We start from the raw sequence: 19477 nt of genomic DNA, 5'->3' as shown, positions 1-19477 counted from the left end.
TAAAAATGGGGCGGCACGGTGGTGCAGTGGTTAGCACTGTCGCCTCATAGCAAGAGGGTCCCAGGTTCGAGTTTGCATGTTCTCCCTGTGTCTGTGTGGGTTTTCTCCAGGTACTCCGGCTTCCTCCCACAATACCAAAAACATGCATATTAGGTTAATTGGCTACTCTAAATTGCCCCTAGGTGTGAGTGTGAGAGTGTGTGGTTGTTTGTCTTTGTGTGTTGGCCCTGCGATTGACTGGCGACCAGTCCAGGGTGAACCCCGCCTCTCGCCCGTAGTCAGCTGGGATAGGCTCCAGCTCCCCCGCGACCCTGACGGATAAGCGGTATAGAAAATGGATGGATGGATGGATGTTAAAAATGTATGTATAATTAGTAACGTCACTACTGTCACAGCTGGTAAAGATGGGCAATAAATCATAATTTACTGGCTTATTGTATTTTGTCTCAACCTGCAAGGTAGCTCAAAAGTAAAGCTATGTGGTGGTAGTAGCAGTGGTAGTGCAATATTTGCCTTCAGTAGTGAAGTAGCATCATTATACTGTATTTACGCTTTGTTATAAAGCATAAAATGGAAGTACTCAAGTAAAGTAACCTAAAAGTAGGCCTGCTTCAAAGTTGTCCTTTGTAAGCCAACAGTACCTCAATGAATGTACTTAGTTACATTCCACAACTGGTGGACCAGTTTGTATGCTGCCATTCATCCACCCCCTGCAGTTCGGGTGGTACATTTGAAGCAGGCTGCTAGTCTTCTACGATTAAATGGAGGATGGTATCCAACTCTGAATCCCCGCTTGCTCTCCGTGTTTGTTATGACACAACCACTTTATGTCCTGCTCTCAACATGCTGTTTCATCTGGGCTTTAACTGGCTGGTAAAAGTCATTTTGAGCAGACTGTGCTGCATGTGTTTGGAGTGCAGACTTTTGTGCTATGCCACTGGCACTGTTATGAGCCGCCTGTTGCCTTCTATGATCCTTTTTCAGGTAAGGACCTTTAAATCATGAACAGACTAAGATGGGCACCCCCATTTTACAGAGGAGCCTTCCAGACGTCAGTATTTGTCACCTCTCGGATGAAGATCCAAATAGGGCATTGGGATGGTGAGCCCGCGTGCTTTACTATTCTTAGTCAAAGAAACCTTCCCCTGGTCCAAAGTCCAGCCCCGCCCTGCCCTCTGCTGCGTTACAGATTTATAAGAGCCCCAGATCCTCGGCACTGGTTTGGCACAAGACTTCCCGAGCAGGACATGTAACCCACAAAATTTAGCCAGTAAGTATTAACGATGAATTGAGTCTTTCTTGTATGTCTGACCTGAAAGTAAACAAATCACAACAAATGTTGCCACAAAACTAATCTTAACTGTAAGTTAGGAGTGTTTGGAAATAAAAGAAACAGTTTCTGGTTGTTTTCTTGATACACCTGCAGCAGCAGCAGCAGCAGCAGTGTGAAAGACTAATTCTTTTACGCTTTGAATATATCTTATCCCGTGAATCTAGGTATCCAGGGCAGCTCACAGCTTTGCTTCTTGTGAGATTTAACGAAGATGATGGTCTTAAAATGGTTTTACCACAAGAAAACTTCCCCCACAAGGAATATACCTGTTGTCTTCCCCCTGAGGCCTCACACTGCCTGTCTGAGGAGTTTACAACTAAATGATAGATCCAGAGGGTTTACCACAGATCATGGGGAGACAAAACAGGTGAGATATTGAAAAAGAAATGTTTGAACAAAAGTGAAAGTTATGATATTGCTGTGGGACACGCTCCCATTCATTTAGTTTCCCCCTGAAAGCCAAAATTGTGTCGATTTTAGCTTCTGAGTTAAAACAGAAATGTCTAATAAACTGTACATTATTTGACAAGCGCAGGGCTGCAGATCATCGGGTTTCTTGTGACGCGTCTTGCTTATCGTTGATTAACCTTTTCAAAAATCTGTATGGTCAGTCCTCCTCACTCTTTGAGGGACATTTTGGTCCATCCACACGTGACAAATTAGTCTTCAGTGGACTTAATATGTGAGCTATTAAAACCTTCTTACCAGTAGACCCTTAACCCAGATTGAAATGCTAATACCTTCGACTGTCGGAGGTTATCTTAGCTTGACTTCTGTTTCAATACCTTTTGGAAATGTGTTTTTTTTATCTCTAAAGTATGAAGATCAAAGATCAATTTAAGAAAAGAAGGATAACAACAGAAAGTATCAGAACAATGAGAGTAATTTTAAGTATTTTGTCTCTAGAAGTAGGGAGGACTAAGTTATGTAGGTCAACTATGTAGGCAGCAGTGGTTCTGTGCCTTTCTTGGCCCAATCTGAATCACAGGTATTTTATTTATTTTCACTCTGGATAAATGTGCTGCATTTACTGTACAGAACTAACTTTATTTTTGCGTTTGTCAGAGGCAGCACTAATAAATCAAAGCTAGTGTGAGTCCAATTTATCCAAAGGGCTCATTTGCAGACAGTCCCTGTGCCCATTGATGTTATGCAGTCAAAAACAGCATTCAAACAGATAGAATTAATAGTATAAAATATATAAATAATAAAAAAATGAAATTAAAGATGACATTTATTTGTTTCATGGCAGATCTTTTAGCTGTTAGCATGTTCACAAAGCCGACAGGCCAAATCAAAACAACACAAACACTATGATTTCTCGGTAGAAATCAACTGAGAATTAATGTTGGGACTTTAGACAATCGGTAAGAAGCTGCCAGGTCTTCGTTCAAATGTAAAAACTGTTTTAACCTCTCAAGTTTGAGGGTATTGACTGATCATTGGGACCTCCTTCCAGTACACAGGACTATTTGTTTGTTTTTTTTTTTGTTATTCCTTTGACTTTTGAATGTCTGCCCCTCAGTCAGTGTAAACCTCCTCCAGTCGGCTGAATTAACACCAGATGTCCTTTATTTCTCATTTAATGGTTTTAAATCAATGTAGACTGAAGCTACAATAGAGACAACCTGTTCTTTTTCTTAAGTTTATATTTATATAAACTAAATTATTTATAATATTTATACTTTATATATATCTTTAAGTCTGTATTATCTATATTAACAATAAATAAATGATTTTCAATACACTCCAGCTCCTCTGAGAACTCATGAGCGGAAGCCGGTGCGTGAAGAAAGGACAATATAGTAAATTATTGTTGTAAAAATGTGCATCTCAGTCTGTGAAATTACAATTGCTGACCCACACTGTGGATTAACAAACATCATAATACTTGTTAAATCTGTGTACACCGAGATGCTTAAATCAAATGGTACCCAGAAATGGACTCAGTTGCTCACATATGTTTAGTCACAGCGAGGCAGCCATAGATATTCCTGTCATTCATTCTGTGGCATAACCACAAGTGTTGACATGCCTCGGGGGTCCAGGGTGTGGGTGTCTGTACACCATGTGTCAGCTGCTCACCTCCTGCCTCTCCATCCAAATATGGACGTCCAAGCTGTACTTCTGGGGTTGCCATGGCGGCGGGTGACGTGGGAGCACATGCCACCCCACAAGGTTCTCACCTTACCCACTGCCGTGGCGGCTTGTGGGGACGGGCCCCTGAGTCACACCAGGCTGTGGAGCACAGAGTGGGGGGTGTGTAGGTCAGTAATTGGCTGTGCACTCATTAAATATATTCTCCAGGCACTTAGCCTAAATATAAACTGACAGACCAGCTACCCTCTGCTCCAGGCCAACTGCTGGCATGTAAAGACTGTCAGAAACATATCACAAGACCCTGAACCCCCCGTAACAACACACCCTCTGGGACTGTGCCAGGTCGTGGGACAGAGCTGGCTGGAGCTGAATGTGAAGCCATTTATATGATCAGGAGACAATTCAGAAAAGGCCCATATGACACCTGTAGGTAATATTTGCTCTGACTGTAAATCCTTTAATGTCTTAGTCATCGATGCCGGTCAGGCGTGAGTCAGTTGTTTAATGGTTCATGCTGTGTAATCATCTACTGATAAAAAATACACACCCTCAAGGTTACCACTCAGTTTGCTGGGATCAATAAAAGCGAAAATTTATTGCTCAGCGTTTACCCTCATTTGTGTGCAGACGCTGAGGACAGGGTGACGCAGGCGGATCAGTGAAAAGAGCGAGCGCTTTCACTTCGTGTCTTTATTGAACTGATATGGGAAAACATAAAGCAGACTGAACATAATAAGCCTTCAACCAAACAACCACATGTTCAGTGTATTGTGTGGCTGAATCTGCAGGGATGCATGTAAACAGAAAAACTTCCCCAATAAGGTTTACAGAAATATCAGATATTTTCATTCAGTGCTTCCCAGGTGGACTTTGTGTCACAATAAGTTTTCATCAAATGGCAATGGTCAGTTGTCCTTCGCTTACTCATTATTACCTTCAGTGCTGTGCTGTGAGGCCCGGGTTTCTTCTAATCATTAAAAGATGCTGTTACGACAAATTACCACAATTCTTCTTTGTGTGAGTTTTAGGACGTGGTTAGACATTTTTTCTTTTATATTTCATATATCACAAGTGTAAACAATAATCATCACTGAAGTTATAGATGCAATGACAAAGATATATATATATATATATATAAAAACATGCCCTCATGGGTAGTGTGCGAGGAACTTATGCGTATGATTAAAAATAAGATGCCTTTGATAAATGAGGGCGAGTACATCATGTTATTAAATAATAGATGATATTTTCAAATACATCCTAATGTTCAATATGACAGTTAAGTCCCCTTTGTTTGTCTTTTTTTTATTTCCATCCTGTAATAGTTCATTCATTGTCTTTCCGAGGAAAACTCTGTGTGTAAGCTGCTTTTATCAAGGTGCTAATCTAATCTGGGTGATAAGGAGTTTCATTCGAATGCCGCAGGACGTTATCAGTCATCCTACACGTATATAAATGTTTGTGTTGTAAAAAGTGAGGTTTGTCATAGCAAACTGGACCTTTGTGGGAACTACATGTGTGAAATGAGTTGAGGGAAGAAAAAGACAGGAAACATAAAGTGGATTGAGTCGTTTCATTAAGTTGCGAGACGCAAATCCTCACATACTTTCACATACAACAAGATCAGAGTTGAGATCTGTCGCTGATGTTAAACACTGGGCAGTCCAGAGGTGGCTTATCTTTTAGAAAAAAAAGTTACACAGGATTATACAAAACACAACACTTCTGCCAGTAGATCTTAATAAGTTAAATGATTAGCTATTTACAAATCAGGCTAGAAGTATAGAACTGGTGTTACACATCGAGGCAAAATGATATTTACAAGTCTATACACAAGTCCGTAGTTCTGCCCGTCTTGCTGTAGAGAGAGAGAGAAAGGAGAAAAGTTACTCACTCTGAATGAAACACTTACCAGTTATCTTTCGGTGTTAATATTATACAATTTTGTATTTACCTATAAGTTGTTCAGCAAGGAGTTCTGAATGCTTTCACACACTTTGGTGTAGATATCTTCCTTTGATGTCATCCCGTCGAGGTACTCTGTCCACAGAAAGACAAATCCGAGGCGAATGAGAGTCATTTATTTCAATATTTCAATATTTCTTTTACTTTGATGGTAAGGATATTTTGCTTCAGAGGTGAGGAACTGGCTAGACATACCTATCCTGTCACAGTTGTTCTCCATCTCTTTCCTGTGCTTCAAATACATGGGCCAGACATGGCCGTCGAACAGGCCTGGGGGGTCGGGGACTGTGTACGTCCTTGTACTGCAGAAACACAATCAATCAGGGCATGTTATCATCTGTGATGCCCCGTGGTAACACTTAAGTGTAATTAAAGTCACTCCATGAGGTTGTTACCTTCTCCTCCTTTTGCACTCCTCATAAGGAATGGAAATGTAGAAACATTTGTCATAGATGTCAATTAGAGGCCTGCAGAGGGGAACCAAGGCTCAGATTAGTGGAATGGTTCAGAGGTCAAGCTTGTGTAGAAAAACGAGAAAGGTGACAAGATCACCCACTTGTAGTTGTAGATGAGGAAGCCCTCCACGATGAGCATATGGATCCCATTTTCCTCCGCGTCGGCTTCCTCGGCTTCTGGTGACAGGCTGATACCGTGTGAGCGGGCGAACTTGACCGGGTTCTCCTGCCAGCCTTTCACAGTGTTGATCATAGCCTCCATGTCCAGAGCGGTGATCACTGATACAGAACAAGGAGAGAAGAGAGAAGAGCAGGCTTCACCACACATGCAGCAAACACTCTTCACCAATGTGCTTTAACAGACATTAGTCACAGTTAGTGAATGTCTGTAGCATTCACAAAATAGATGACAGAAAATCACAAAGTTTAGGACTGATTGGTTACCAAACTAAAGAAATGTGCAGGAAAGAAAAGGTACATTACGGCATGGTTTTCCTACGTGAAATCCATTCTTACCATCCCACTGTCTAAAGCCGTCCTCCCCGACTTCTATTTGATCGGGTTTCTGAAATAACAGTCACCAATAAAACATTGCTGCAACCTAGTAATCAACCGGAGCTGATCACACCTGGACAGGACAAGTCAAGGACTCGTCTCCACCAAAAGTAGCGCACGGTGATATATTTTGGATGCGTTTCAAAGATTTTTCCCAGTGTTGGACTTGCGAAATATCGGTTGCAAAATCTTAAGTAGAAACTTCTTTTAAAATACTTCAAAACTATGCCTGTAAATTTTGCTGTAACATTGACTCACTTTGATGAAAGGAAGCGAGTGTTTTTTGAAAACAAAAAAACAGCTGCTGGTTCTCGCAGTTTGGACATTGCAATACCGTTTCTTGGGGTTTTTTTGCAGTTTCGCGGACTTGGACGACATCTTTGCTGTACTTTTATAGCAGTAAAACATAAGAGGTGAATGTCACTCGTGGTGATTGGTGGTCGATCGAGCTTTACTGTCCCTAAGATGCATCTCATAGAGATAAAATCTTCTGGCTTCTTTAAAGTCAGGTGAGGTTAATGATCATGCAAAACGGTGGTTGCACAATTTGCAACGTGATTGGACAATGTCTGACTTTAAGTGGGGACGCTCAGCCCTTTCATTGGCTGTCCAGGAGACAATCAGCCAGATGTATTACTAGGCTACTGAGATGACAGGACATCTGCAGGTCAGACTGAGGGTTATTTCTGAGCACAACATTTTCTCAAGGCTATTTAACATACTAAGTACAATATATAAAATGGAACATTAACTCAACTTTAATATATTACAGTGTAGCTTTAAATTTAAATGCCAAAAGTTCAAAAGAAAGGTGGCTTCAATTTACTTACCTTGAAAAAGTCATCCTGATGCACCACACAACAGTTGGGTAATGTCTTTAAAAGTCTGTTTGTCAGAGTGGTCTTCCCACCGTTGGTCACTCTGAAACAAAAATATATGTCATGCCACAGAGATAAGTTACGGTCAGATTTTAAGTACTAGGGAAAAAAAAAAGAAAAATGTCTTTAAAGTCTTGAAATGATACTCACCCTCCAATGCCAATAATAAACTTCATTTTCACCTCTGTGTATTGGTCACCCCTGGAATTCAGTAAATAAAAGAAGGGAACCCAGCCAAAGCAAACAATCTATCAAAGGCTTCTTGTAAAGACCTTTCCTTCTCCTCTGCCACAGATGTCCCCCCCTTTTACTACTTCATTGATAGACAATCTCTCTGCTGGGCATATAAAGGATTTAGCTGCAGCGTCACACACTCCCAAACCAATCGGCCCTCTTTTCCTGCAGCCAATAAGCCGTCACTTTATGGGGCACGGCACCAATGGGAGCAGGAGGAGGACTCAGGAGCCACACGTTTTAGATGCCAAACCTTCCACCTGCTGTCAGGGGCCAGTGAACACTGGGCCAAGCAAGTGCACGATAAATCCCACACCCGACAGAGTTATTGTAAGATAAAAAAGAAATGGTGATGGGGCTAAGCTGTGAAGCACAAAATGAATTCTCTCAGTCTTGGTCAAATATGAAGTCTGTAACAGAGAACTGCTATAGACTAGTGATGCTGATAGTTTAAAAGCTTGTAAAATCTTGACTTCTAATAAATTGGGGATAAATAAGTTTAAAAAATCAACCCAAACAAACAAAAAAAATCCTAAAAACTAAGACAGATTTAAGCGCAGATTCCATTTGTTATGAGTGACTTTTTGCATCAGAAAATGTGCTGCATGGACAGAAAGCAAGGGCTGCAAATTGTGCATTCATTAAAATGTAGTGTGAGAGTATAAAAGTTACATCCTGGCACTGAAACATCACAGCTGAGAGAGAAGTCTCATTATTTGGATTTTTTTCAGAGGGAAAAGTTTCCATGCTCAGACAGCTTCGGGTGGCTGAAAACCAGAAGCACTATATTTAGTGGGCTGTTGTGTGTCTGCCTGCTGCGTCACGAATATTTCTGATGCAACCAGCTAGAGTACATGGCAACCAGCCATGTGACCGCAGTGTCTCGAGTCAAGGCTACTGGTCCGATAACACATCTATTCCTTTGAACTTAAGCGTCCACTGCTTATCAGCCTTGTTTGTTACGGACCTCCTAATGTGTGCAGTCTAACCGTGTGTTCGCTGTGTTTGCTCAGTATTTGAACAAACATGCTGGCGCCTACCGTCATTCTCTAAGTGTGAAAGAGGTGAACTTTGAGTCCCACTTATCAGAGCACATGGTTTCATGTTCAGGGCTTCATGTTGCACTGCCATGACAATCCTGGAGGAAATGTGATGAGTCTTGACACCATGTGATGATAATATTTCCTTTTACCCCTTATATCAAAAGTGAATGGCAGGTCTGATGTGTGGTGGGAAATCTGTGAATAGAAAAAGTTCTGGTTATGAATATGGGATTACAAAACTGTCCCATATAGGATGAGACTTTATGTAGGGCACTTGAACCATGTGGTTCACCATGTGAAGCATGTGGTGCGCATACTTTTTCCTTCTTAGACCCAGAAGACAAACAAACCTTTACTTGACCAGCAATTTGTTGAATCAGTCAATTGCTTTCTTGTCACAATTAGAATTTGACTCTTATATTCCTTATCTAACATATTAAATCCTTTTCAGATTTTGACCAGTATGACTATTTTCCAAAATGTAAAAAACAAACAAACAAAAAAAACCAGCTTACTTTAAATGTAACCAGAGTCAACATTTTTATGCCAAACTATTCATTTTAGATTACTGAATTCCAAGAGACATAAAAAGTTCTCATTTTCAAGTCTGAACCAAAGCACCATTAACTGTTTGAATGAAAGAATTTGCATAATATACCATGAGGGTCAATGGTCAAAATGATAGGAGGAAAAGCAGCTTAGCGTGGGTTATGGATTGTGCTAATGCCTTGTGATCACCATAACATGCCTTTTAAAAATAGAGAAAGGTCACTTCAGTGGAGGATAATGTCCAAATGACCCCTGGAAAGAACAGAATAGGACTGTCACCCACACACGGGACATCAACTGACTTGGCCAGCACTCTCATAAATCTGAATTATGCCTCTTAATAACTCTGTCAAAAACAACCTGGACCAAAGCGGAACACAATTAAAGGCAATAAAACAATGAAACTTAAGCTGTAATGTGCACGAGTCAAGTTATCCCAGCTTTTGTTCTGTATCAAAGGTTAAGCGAGTAATTATAACAAAAGAACAAACTTGTTTTAGTTCGCTCATTTATTCTTTTTAATTTTTTTTTACAAACAGTAAATGGCACATTTTCATAAATAACACTTTTAGCAATTCATTTGACTCTCTTTAAATATAGCTCTGATGATTTTCATCTTGTAAAAGTACCTTTTCTTTTAAAAACATGATGGCAAACTGACAAAAACAAATGCAACAGAGACAGAAGGATGTGAACAAGCATGCCACCTGCATATCAAAGTCTGGAAAACGATAACACACATTTGCATTGGTAACGTCTACTGTAGGGCTAAGAATAACAATATCATTGCACTCTTTTTTTCAATAAACGGCCATGAAACAAACAATACCCATGCCCTTCATATCAACAACAAAATATCTGTGCAAACGCCTTTCTCAAAAATATATATACAAGTTTGTACATTTTGAACCGGACGGTTGTCTCAAACTGACTCTTCATCCATGTCAATAACTTTTCATTTATATAGCTGAAGTCATGCTGTGGATTAAAGTTAACTTGACATGCAGGAAGCAGATACTTTTTGATTTAGTCATGTCTCATAATGCTTTTTGTGCAAATTAACTTTAAGTTAGAGCCCAACATATATCTGAAGATAATGTTTTGAGATCCAGAAATGGATCCAGTTCGGAGATTTAATCCTGGGACAGTGGTCCATGCTGGGTCCCGTTTTGCTGAATGAAGCTTCCCCATTGCTTCTTCACTTTAAAGCTCTGTAATACAAACACAGACAGTTTAATTCTCTGTCGCTTTTATCAGTCTCAAAGATATCAGTCATTATTTGTGCACTCCACAAGTACAACACTGCTAGTATAAGGCTCAAATTTGTCTGCAGGCATGCACAAAATTTAAACTAAATCCAACTTGACGCATATCAGGTTTGCCTATTTATTCCCCCCCCACTTCCTCCCTTGGCATTTGGTTAGGAGATGATGCCTGTGTCCATTCCCGGAATGTCAGCCAGTCCTCCGGCTGATAGCTCCTTTGATATATGAAGGCTGATAGGAACGATCAGCAGCACAGGGTGGCAAAGGAAGGGCGGGATGTTTCTAAAATAACCCACCTCGCCGACCCTAACACACCCCAACCTGCTGCGGTGGGTAATTCCCTCGATTTCAGGACACGCTGTGGGTCGCAGATCGATTTGCCCGACCTGGGTTGTACAGACCATTAAAAATAGAATCGATTGGTTGTGCGCAGGCAGGCTTAAAGAGAGGAGCAGCTGTGCTTTATGTAACACGGAGTACGGAAGGAATATGATGTTTGAGGATCATCTAACGTTTCTTGGAGTTAGACAAAGTTTGAATTAAGGACTGAAACATGACTTGGCAAAAGAGAAAGAGCAGGACTTGATTGACAGCAATCATATAGCACTTGCATCTTGTGCTTCAGGCTTTGGTCCAGTACTTCTTTCATTTACGTACCACTGGAGTCAAAACATGAAAGGGATTTCATTTTTTATTCACAAGTGTGTGAATGAGATATATTTGATTTTGATTCATGTTATTATATTTCTTTTCTTTTCTTTTTGATTTACTTGATTGCTTGGTCTATAAAACATCAGAAAACAGTGAAAATATCTGACATCTTTTTAAGAGAAGATTTGAGTTTTTACTTGCCGTGGTCCGAGTCTCATTCACTCTGTTTGTGGTCTCACTTGACTCAGTCTGATACTGTAAATTGAATCTCAGATCCCCTGAACTCAGAGCTGACATTTGGACCTTTGGCCAGTGACCCAACTCTCCAGACAGGCCATCATCCAACGTTTGGCTGATTTACTGTGTCGGGTCTGTTTTGCGCACATCAGCATTTGTATGTGTGTGTGTGTGGGTATGTGTGCGTGAGTGCGTGTGTGTGAGCAGAAGAGAACATTTCCCTGTATAGTTACAGTGGGCTGACATTACAAACCAGCCTGGACAAAGTTGATGGAAAGGCAGTTAAGTCAATGAGAGCCCTTACCTTAATGTCAGATGTCACGGCCAACTTCGGCTATCATTGACTTGGGCCTGAAAATGACATATTAGAGTTAAACCATAATTAAATAAAAATATTTGTCTTGGTCATGTATGTGCTTTCTGCTTCCAACATATATTCACGTAGCTGCGAGAGCAGCTCACGCCTAATTCTAAGACAAGCGATGCCGATATTCATAACTGACTAAATGAAGTAACTGAACAACAGTAAGTGAGGTTTTCTTCTAAAAATGAGAAAAAGATGTCTGAACATTTTCTATGTCCTGATACTGCAGTCCTATAGTACAAAAATATGCAGTGGACTGTATGTACTGCACAGTGAGGTCACCTTTCTTTAGGCAGTGCTGAGCTGGTCTGCTGCTGCTCTTGCTCAAGTCTGCAAATGAGACAGGCAAATACTTCTAAATACTACAGAGATGCAGGAAAAAAGAGTTGTTGTTGTTGTTGTTGTTGTTGATGACAAAAAATGACATAAAAATCTACTGCTCACCTTTCCCTTTGTGCTCTTATCTTCTCGTCATCATACCTTTAAAAAAATAATAGGAAACAGGAACTGATGTGTAATTACATGAAAATATTTGTCACCAGTGGAACAAAGAAGCTGAAAGTTTAGTACAGCGAGCCAAAGATTATTTCTGCGGTTACAGCTCTTACAAGCTTCTGAAGCTTGCACTTTTGAACATTCTACTCTTTAGAAATCTTGGTCAACTCTGTGCTATGTAAGACTTGGTTGTCTTGTGACTGCCGTCTCACTGCACGCTCATCTACTGTTTCAGCTACCTGAGCACATTAAAATAAACACCATAAATTAAGATAAATGCTACCAATTACACAAACTAAACATTACTGAGTTAAACACATTTTGGCTCCCGTTCAGTTCGGTCAGTTTGGTAGTGTGAACATCCTTTCAGGGTCTTATTGATGTAAGTGTCGACAGTGACACTCGGTGGCTCAGAGTACTCACTGCAACACACACTCGGGGATCTGCACGTGCTCCATTGGGATGATCTGGCTGAGCTCCTCCAGGGTGTGAACGTACCGGATCTTATCCATGAACTTCACGCTGCAGAAAACACCAAGAACATGGAGGTTTTTGTCAGAAATGCTCTCTGAAAACTGAAATATTGTTCTTGTAACTCTACAGCTCTTACATAACACCAATACCTTTATGTTTTTTTGTTGGTCTGATTCCACATACAAACGGATCACCATGTCAACACTCTTTCATTTGTCTTTGTTGTGTCTATTAGATGTGTTGGGAGAAGGGATTCTCAGCAAATAGATAACTCAAAGGAGGGACAGATGAACTATGAATCAAACTGAATGCAACCTCACCTGATGAAAGGTCTTGAGATGGCCAGGACGGTCCGGATGAACCATGTTGGGTGAGCGATGATGAGACACTTGAGATTCTTCCTCAGCCTGTGGGAAATGTTTAAAGTTTCACTTCTCATGATCATTTTAATCATAATGAATTCAAATTGCAGTATATATTAATATAATGCAGCATATTTTTTTTCCCTTCAGCACTGACAACAACACCAGTTAAATATTCTCGTTTCTTCTCATTTCCATCATTTTGTCAATCTTACTTCCTGTCAATCATCTGGTAGCATCTCTTCAGCCAGCTGATGCCGGGCATCTTCCTGCGAGGAGTTGCTCCGTTCATGTACACAATCATGTAATCTTCTGCCACCAGCAGCTCCAGGCTGCTCACAACATAACTGAGGACAGGACAAACAAGCCCAGATCAGACTGTGCAGCAACACATGCAATGACAGCACTTTACTTGACAGAATTCCTATGTTTACAAGTGGATTCGATCCAGATTCGTGTGTCACAAAATATTTTAAACATGAACGTGGATTAATTTTCTCATCTTGCATTTCTAGCATTTAATGATAATAATAATTTCAAACATAATTTGACATGCATATCACATACAAAGATATTCTCCCATCATATCCTTTGATCAGATAAAGTAAAAGAATACTGTTAAGAGAAGGCTTAAAAGAGCAGACTGGATCTTACAGGAAGAGATTCTCCATGATGTATGTGTAGTCCTCACAGCTGCTGTCAGGGAGGTAACAGGCTGCAAACACGATGATGGCATTCAGACCCTCACCGTAATAACCTGAAAGAAGAAACAGATGCTGCAGCTGCACTGGCAGAGCTACGACACTAGCAGTTTGTTTCTTTGTTATCATGGACACTGTGTGTGCATCAGTCGCTCACATATGTTTTATCGGTTTCAGAAGAGACTGAGAAAGGATCAGACTGTATAATAAAGACATATGTCAGTATAGGTATTTAATGAAGTCCACGCAGACACTCTTCACACCTCCGTGTGTGACCACCCTCAGGTAGGGTCTGATGACCTGCATGTCAATCCGCTGCTCCTGGTCACCGATGATCACTGTTCGCCACAGACGACCAGATGAGTCTCTCTCCTCTTCGCTCTCACCTGGCAGACGCTTGGCGGTGGCCACAGGAGTGTCATCTAGACACAAGGTGACACAACAAAGTTGTTGAACTTTCAGATTAAGGCAGATTGAGGTTAAGGGACTGGAACTTGCCATACAAGTTCAACATGATTCACTGCTGGTGACACTTTCAACAAGTACGTGTTTGGTCTTAGCCAAGCAGAATCGAACTAATTAAACTTTGCAGAAAATTATTAACTAGGATTCTTCACACATAACCTGTGACTTTTTGTAGCACTCCCATACATCATTATTATATAGTATTAAAAAGCAAGAGCTCACAATATTTTGCAATGCAATACACAAAAGCCTGAAAATTTGCATGCTTCTGTAAAGGCTGGCAGTGGGAAAGAAGTATTTATTCACTGTAAGATGAGTGAATGTTGAGTGATTAAGACACTCAGTGTTTATTTTCATCTTTGCTGTATTTGACAGCTGGAAGGAACTTGTGACTGGAAAGCCAGAAGCAGATAAGACATGATGTCTGAGGCAGGACTCAAACCAAAGACACTGTGGGTAATATGATTAGCTTCTCAATTAAATTCCAACACGAATCCTTTGACCTTAATAAATTAAGCACCTTCCTTCCTCATTGTCACCTCACCTTCCCACTCCAGATCGTTGCCACTGTTGATAAACTCCAGCGAGTCTGTCTCATCGGGAGTCTCAATGTCATCTACGTTGATGTCCAGGTCGTCTGGCGTTTCCAGGAAGTCATCAGAGAGCACTGAGCCCTCGCTCTGATCCAGGGAGAGGTTCATGTCAGGGGCAACCAGAGTACGACGCTTACGTTGGGTCATGGACTCACCCACATTCAGAGTGGTGGGAGGATCTGGACAAGGAGGCCAGAAAAGTTTCAATACAGTATAAAGTAAAGAAAAAAAATAATGCTGAGTATTTATTCTACTTACTGGTTCTGTTGTCAGTGAGGCCACACGAGGACTCAACGTCTCCATCCTCTGGTAGCGGCCTGCGGAGAAAGACATGAATATACAGAATAAGTACCATCACAATAATAACGAAAAATGAAACAAAACTGTGAAGAATGTATATAAAACATCAGATGGCACATACAGCAATTATAGTTTGGCTTTTTGTTTTCCTTCTCCCAAGTTTATGCTTTGGTTGTTTATGAGATTCCTCCAGAGCTCGATGGAGGAATTAGATATCTGGGAACTGGCTTGGGAACGTGTTGCGAAAAATGTTGCTAGGGGAAAAGCACATCCGCAACACCCTGCTTCCCCTGCTGCCACCACGACTCGACCACAAATAAGCGGAAGAAAATGGATGGATGGATTTAAAATAAACCTCTCTAATAAAAAGTAATTTTTGAAGTATCTCTATTGTGACTTAACCACAATGTGTCCTTGGAAACAATATGTGTTGTTTGAGAAGGCAATACCAGTAATTACCAACTCCCCCCGACATTATAATAAGGTAGCTGAACCGTCAGTGCTGGGGGGACAGGAAGACTACATTATAGTAAGGCAGCACTTATACACACACACACACACACACACACACACACACACACACACAGAAAGACACAGACGTTAACACAGACATTCATGCATAGACAAACACACCCTAAAACAGCCACAAGTATGGGCTAGCTGATGGAGCTGGAATAATTGCTGTTATTATGTTGTCAGAGGCTTTGTAGAGTTAGCTTAAAGACAGAACAACAGATTCAATTCAATGGCAGATTAAATCGAGAGGAGGAGAAAAACAATCTCCTGTGAAAAGTATTCTTGACTGTTTCTCTACAGGACCAAGCTTTGAACTGTGTGCAACCATATTTTCTAATATTATTCATGCAGGATAACGTTGTTATAAACAATGAACATGCCTTGCAGCAGATAGATATCAAACACAGAGAACGCTGTGTGACATGCTGTAAAAAAATACACACATATATATATATATATATTACAAATACACTCGATGTCCTTGCATAATCAGTTTCTCCTGCCCTTTTTTCACAAACACATTTCCTCCTCTGTAAAAACGATTCGTGCCAGTACAAGAGTGTGGGTGGATGAATATTTCTTCCATTGGTGGGCACTGTGATGTGATTGACTTCTCCACGGCAGCTGCTGTTTTGTTCACTGACATGATACAACCTCATCACGTAACACATAACGACCACATCAAGGGAAGAACACACCTGCTGCCTTTCAGCATTCAACACACATCATAGATGGGCCTGTTCGTCAAAGCCTGCACACAAATCGGACAAACTGCACACACACACACACCTGGGGAAGTCTTCATCCTGCCACTCGTCCTTCACCTCCATGCTGTCCATGCGTAAAGTGGCTTCTGCTGTACCCATCCTCGTCCAGGGAGGACGGGCTTCAGCTCACTGCGGCTGACAAACAGATAAAACAATGTCCATTCAGAGGGAAATCAAGTGCTACAGCCTTGTTAAAACCTGCACTACTTGTAGATGTCTTAAAGGGGCACTCCACCCACTTTACACAACCTTGATTCATCAGGATTATGGGAATTTTTTTTTTCTCAAGACAAACTTATGGCAGTGAGCTGGCGTTACAGACTCAAGGTGTGAAGTTTGAAGGACGTGCTCAACCAGGCAGGAAGGATTTAATGAAACTTGTTGCATATCCAGTTGCATTATGGGAAATGTACAATTCAGTGAGCTTGAAGGTTATGTTGATAGAGTCACATTTTTCTGGGCTGAGAAATTAGCAGATATCACCTGATTTTACGTAAACTTGACTCACAGGTGCAGAACCATATGTAAGCAGTGTACTAAATTGCTTGAGTACCCGTCACACAGGCGGCGTAAACGCTTCTAGCAGCTGTAATTAAGCTAATCATGCTAATGCTTCACCTTTCGTCTTTTGCTAACTAATATGACACACTCCAAATACGAGATCTGATGGTTAGTTTACTGTACACTGAACAAAAAAGTCTATAGATTCTACAAACACCCCCAATTTTGCCATTAGTGATTAATGTGTACTGATGTCATAAAAAGAAACAAATTGGCAAAACAAAGCCCCAGTGGGTTTCTTTCCCCTACATCCAAGGGGAAGGAGACAAAAATAAACTCCACATTGCTCATACGTCCCCCTCAGGCGAATGCAAACAAATCAGACGTGCCATCATAAAGCAGATGGTGATCTGAACTTCCGTATTTTACATAACCAAATTAGAAGTGACTGAAGTGTCCATCCAACGCTGCGTGTCTTTTTCTAAGTATGTGACCCAAAGCTTTGCGGTGTCTCGTGGCAGGCTGGATCAGTCATGCACAGAGTGAACATCATGTGCGAGTCTCATATCAGAAATGTGCGTATGGGGGAGGAGTGTCCTTCCTACATCACTGTCCTAGACAGAGCTCATGCTATAGCAGATGTTACCACAGTCCATTTGTCCACTGGGATGGAACTGATTTGCTATAGTGAAACACAACAAAGCCTATATTGGAAAGAAAAAAAAAATAAACAGCTAATGTGGGCTAAAAGGTACAGGCCCTCAGGCCCTCAGCTACATGCTGCTGTGTTGTGATTGGATTCTAAACGATGGAGCAGAATGTGTTTACACTTTAACGTCCCATGAGAAAGTTGCAGTGTTTGATAAGGGACTGATGAGGAACTCCCTGAAAGCCACTTTAATAAAAACCCATTCTGGCTAAATCACACTTTGAGTCACATTCTGTTGTCACACTCTAATCTTTAAGAAGCAGGCTGATCACTTTGTCCACGCTGAATTAAGAATGAAAGACGCGTAGGACCAGCAGAGAAACAAAAGGGAAATTCACACAGTGGATGAGTGCGTGTGGTTTGTTGTCTCTTGCCAGAGCTCAGCTGCTCGGACAGCAAACTGGTGATTGATTTACACAAAGTAACGCTGCAGTAGCACGTGTTTGGTAGGGATTTGAGTCCAGATGGCAGCGCAGCCTTCATTTTCTAAACACTATCTGGTGAGCTGTTCACTGTGATGTGGCTATCAAACCAAACACATAATAATTTACTACAGAAATGGAAAGCACATAGCTGTAAAAGCTCAAGATGCAGACACCATACTCATTTGTTTTAGGTAAATATTATCAATATTAATAATCTTTGACACCCTGTATGGAAAATGGAAATGAACCAGCAGTGCTGAATGAATATCACAGTATTCTTTTCACTTCTGTATTATGAAATTATCTACATGGCTTGCAGCTTGGAGATAAGCATCGACAGAGCCGCAGATGATAAAGGACAGGGCAAGGTGAGAGATCGTGATCGAGCATGGCCTGCCTACACTTGTCTGATTGTAATTAACAGGCAAGAGAACACTGATGTAAAAAGCCCTTAAAGCCACAAACGCTGATGGAATCTAAAGTTTTTCTCTAAAAATATTTAGGACTCAATAAGCGATAATCAAAGTTCAAAAACTTTGATTAAGTATCATTTAATAACACTTAAAAAGTCTGCTAATCTGCTTTAACAGGACTGAATGGTTGTGGTTTGACAGCGACGACTCAACAACTGTCATCAAAATGTTTCTAAATCCTGATAAATAAGTAAATAAATGACCACAATAAAAAAAAGTGACTACCTTTTCCAAATGGAAAAATAGAGAGAGACATAAATATCTCACATGAAGAAAAAAAATAAACACTTGGTGGGAAAAAAAGTGCATCCATGTAAGCTTTTTGAGAAATTACATTTTCAGGGTTGTTAAAGTGTAAAGTGAGAGGAGAGAACCTGGTGTGTCATTACTGGCTTCCACTCTTTATTTGACAGCTGGAAACAAAGCAATCTGAATTACAGCAATAGCATGAGACAAAGCAATAAATATCATATCACTGATTGAGAGTCTGCCTCGATGGATGAAAAAGCGCCATATCCTGCAGAATCCAGGAAAATCAGCAGGGTACTTACATACTGTAGTGAGACCTCCTCTTTGAAAGCTTCCCTGTTTTGCCTTCCGGTGCTCCTCTTTCTCTTCTTTCCGCCCTCCTCCCTAAATCTGCCTGAGAAGAGTGTGGGTCATCACTGTTTACATCTGCAGCTGGGACCCTCCTGTGCTGAGGATCCGGGCTGCAGGACGATCCTTGCTGTTTACTGATGCTGCGAGTGGAGGCTCAGAGTGAAATCCCGTCCTCCTGTAGAGAGGAGAACAGTTAGGAGAGTCGGGGTCCACACACAGCACACGCCATCCTGCTCTCATCTTTTCAGTCTCCCCTGTCAGTCAGATCCCACGCTGTTTACATGTTTTTTGGACGGAGATAATCCTCGTCCTGCGCATTTAGCTCGCCTCACGGTCCTCACTCTCCATCGCTTCCTCCCATATACTTCATGCCTCTGCTGAATCCCACCCTCCTCCCTCCATCAGCACTAAAGCCCCCACCCCGGGCTCTAATCCTGCTGTGATGATGTCACCGTATGGGAGCTGCG

At 41.1% G+C, this 19477-nt stretch overlaps 2 protein-coding genes and 1 long non-coding RNA gene across 8 annotated transcripts; 1 reads left to right on the top strand and 2 right to left on the bottom strand.

Moving 5' to 3' along the window:
* Positions 1-828: 828 nt before the first annotated feature.
* LOC124069590 lies at positions 829-14823 on the top strand. Of its 3 annotated transcripts, none has more exons than XR_006845071.1 (6): positions 829-1270; positions 1498-1700; positions 12834-12968; positions 13111-14094; positions 14502-14582; positions 14684-14823. It is a non-coding gene; the product is annotated as an uncharacterized LOC124069590 (long non-coding RNA). The 3 variants fall into 3 exon arrangements; XR_006845070.1 differs by having other exon boundaries at positions 830-1270; positions 14502-14578; XR_006845072.1 differs by having other exon boundaries at positions 1030-1270; positions 13947-14094; positions 14502-14578.
* On the bottom strand, positions 4992-7615 carry LOC124069587 (nicotinamide riboside kinase 2-like). 2 transcript variants are annotated; one of them, XM_046408850.1, is made up of 8 exons: positions 7437-7615; positions 7239-7329; positions 6370-6418; positions 5955-6132; positions 5794-5865; positions 5594-5700; positions 5388-5473; positions 4992-5291 (listed from the first exon to the last, which is right to left on the bottom strand). In XM_046408850.1, the coding sequence occupies exons 1-7, from the start codon at positions 7460-7462 to the stop codon at positions 5388-5390; spliced, it is 609 nt and encodes a 202-aa protein (XP_046264806.1). In that variant the 5' UTR covers positions 7463-7615; the 3' UTR covers positions 4992-5291. The 2 variants fall into 2 exon arrangements, with proteins under 2 accessions (XP_046264806.1, XP_046264807.1); XM_046408851.1 differs by lacking the exon at positions 6370-6418 and having other exon boundaries at positions 7437-7483.
* LOC124069586 (caytaxin-like) lies at positions 9596-19099 on the bottom strand. Of its 3 annotated transcripts, XM_046408849.1 has the most exons (13): positions 18962-19099; positions 16325-16437; positions 14978-15036; positions 14671-14898; positions 13925-14083; positions 13615-13717; positions 13176-13307; positions 12919-13005; positions 12548-12646; positions 12074-12109; positions 11912-11959; positions 11570-11616; positions 9596-10323 (listed from the first exon to the last, which is right to left on the bottom strand). In XM_046408849.1, the coding sequence occupies exons 2-12, from the start codon at positions 16399-16401 to the stop codon at positions 11577-11579; spliced, it is 1068 nt and encodes a 355-aa protein (XP_046264805.1). In that variant the 5' UTR covers positions 16402-16437; positions 18962-19099; the 3' UTR covers positions 9596-10323; positions 11570-11576. The 3 variants fall into 3 exon arrangements, with proteins under 3 accessions (XP_046264805.1, XP_046264802.1, XP_046264803.1); XM_046408846.1 differs by having other exon boundaries at positions 14671-15036; XM_046408847.1 differs by lacking the exons at positions 16325-16437; positions 18962-19099 and having other exon boundaries at positions 14671-15500.
* Between the last annotated feature and the right edge of the window lie 378 nt (positions 19100-19477).

The sequence above is a fragment of the Scatophagus argus genome, chromosome 13, assembly GCF_020382885.2.
Source record: "Scatophagus argus isolate fScaArg1 chromosome 13, fScaArg1.pri, whole genome shotgun sequence".
In the NCBI taxonomy this organism is placed as follows: Eukaryota; Metazoa; Chordata; class Actinopteri; family Scatophagidae; genus Scatophagus; species Scatophagus argus.
Note: the sequence above shows the minus strand (reverse complement) of the source record. Positions and strands in the feature narration are given on the sequence as shown.

What these genes read in the sequence shown, in the direction of transcription:
- LOC124069586 (XM_046408846.1), bottom strand. An exon ending in TACCAGATGATTGACAGGAA is followed by an intron (nt 13,006 to 13,175) that starts GTAAGATTGACA and finishes CATTTCCCACAG; the next exon opens with GCTGAGGAAGAATCTCAAGT. An exon ending in ATCTCAAGACCTTTCATCAG is followed by an intron (nt 12,647 to 12,918) that starts GTGAGGTTGCAT and finishes TGTTTTCTGCAG; the next exon opens with CGTGAAGTTCATGGATAAGA.
- LOC124069587 (XM_046408850.1), bottom strand. Translation starts at nt 7,462, where the DNA reads ATGAAGTTTATTATTGGCATTGGAGG. An exon ending in ATCAGGATGACTTTTTCAAG is followed by an intron (nt 6,419 to 7,238) that starts GTAAGTAAATTG and finishes CTGTTATTTCAG; the next exon opens with AAACCCGATCAAATAGAAGT. An exon ending in TTCCTCATCTACAACTACAA is followed by an intron (nt 5,866 to 5,954) that starts GTGGGTGATCTT and finishes TCCCCTCTGCAG; the next exon opens with GCCTCTAATTGACATCTATG.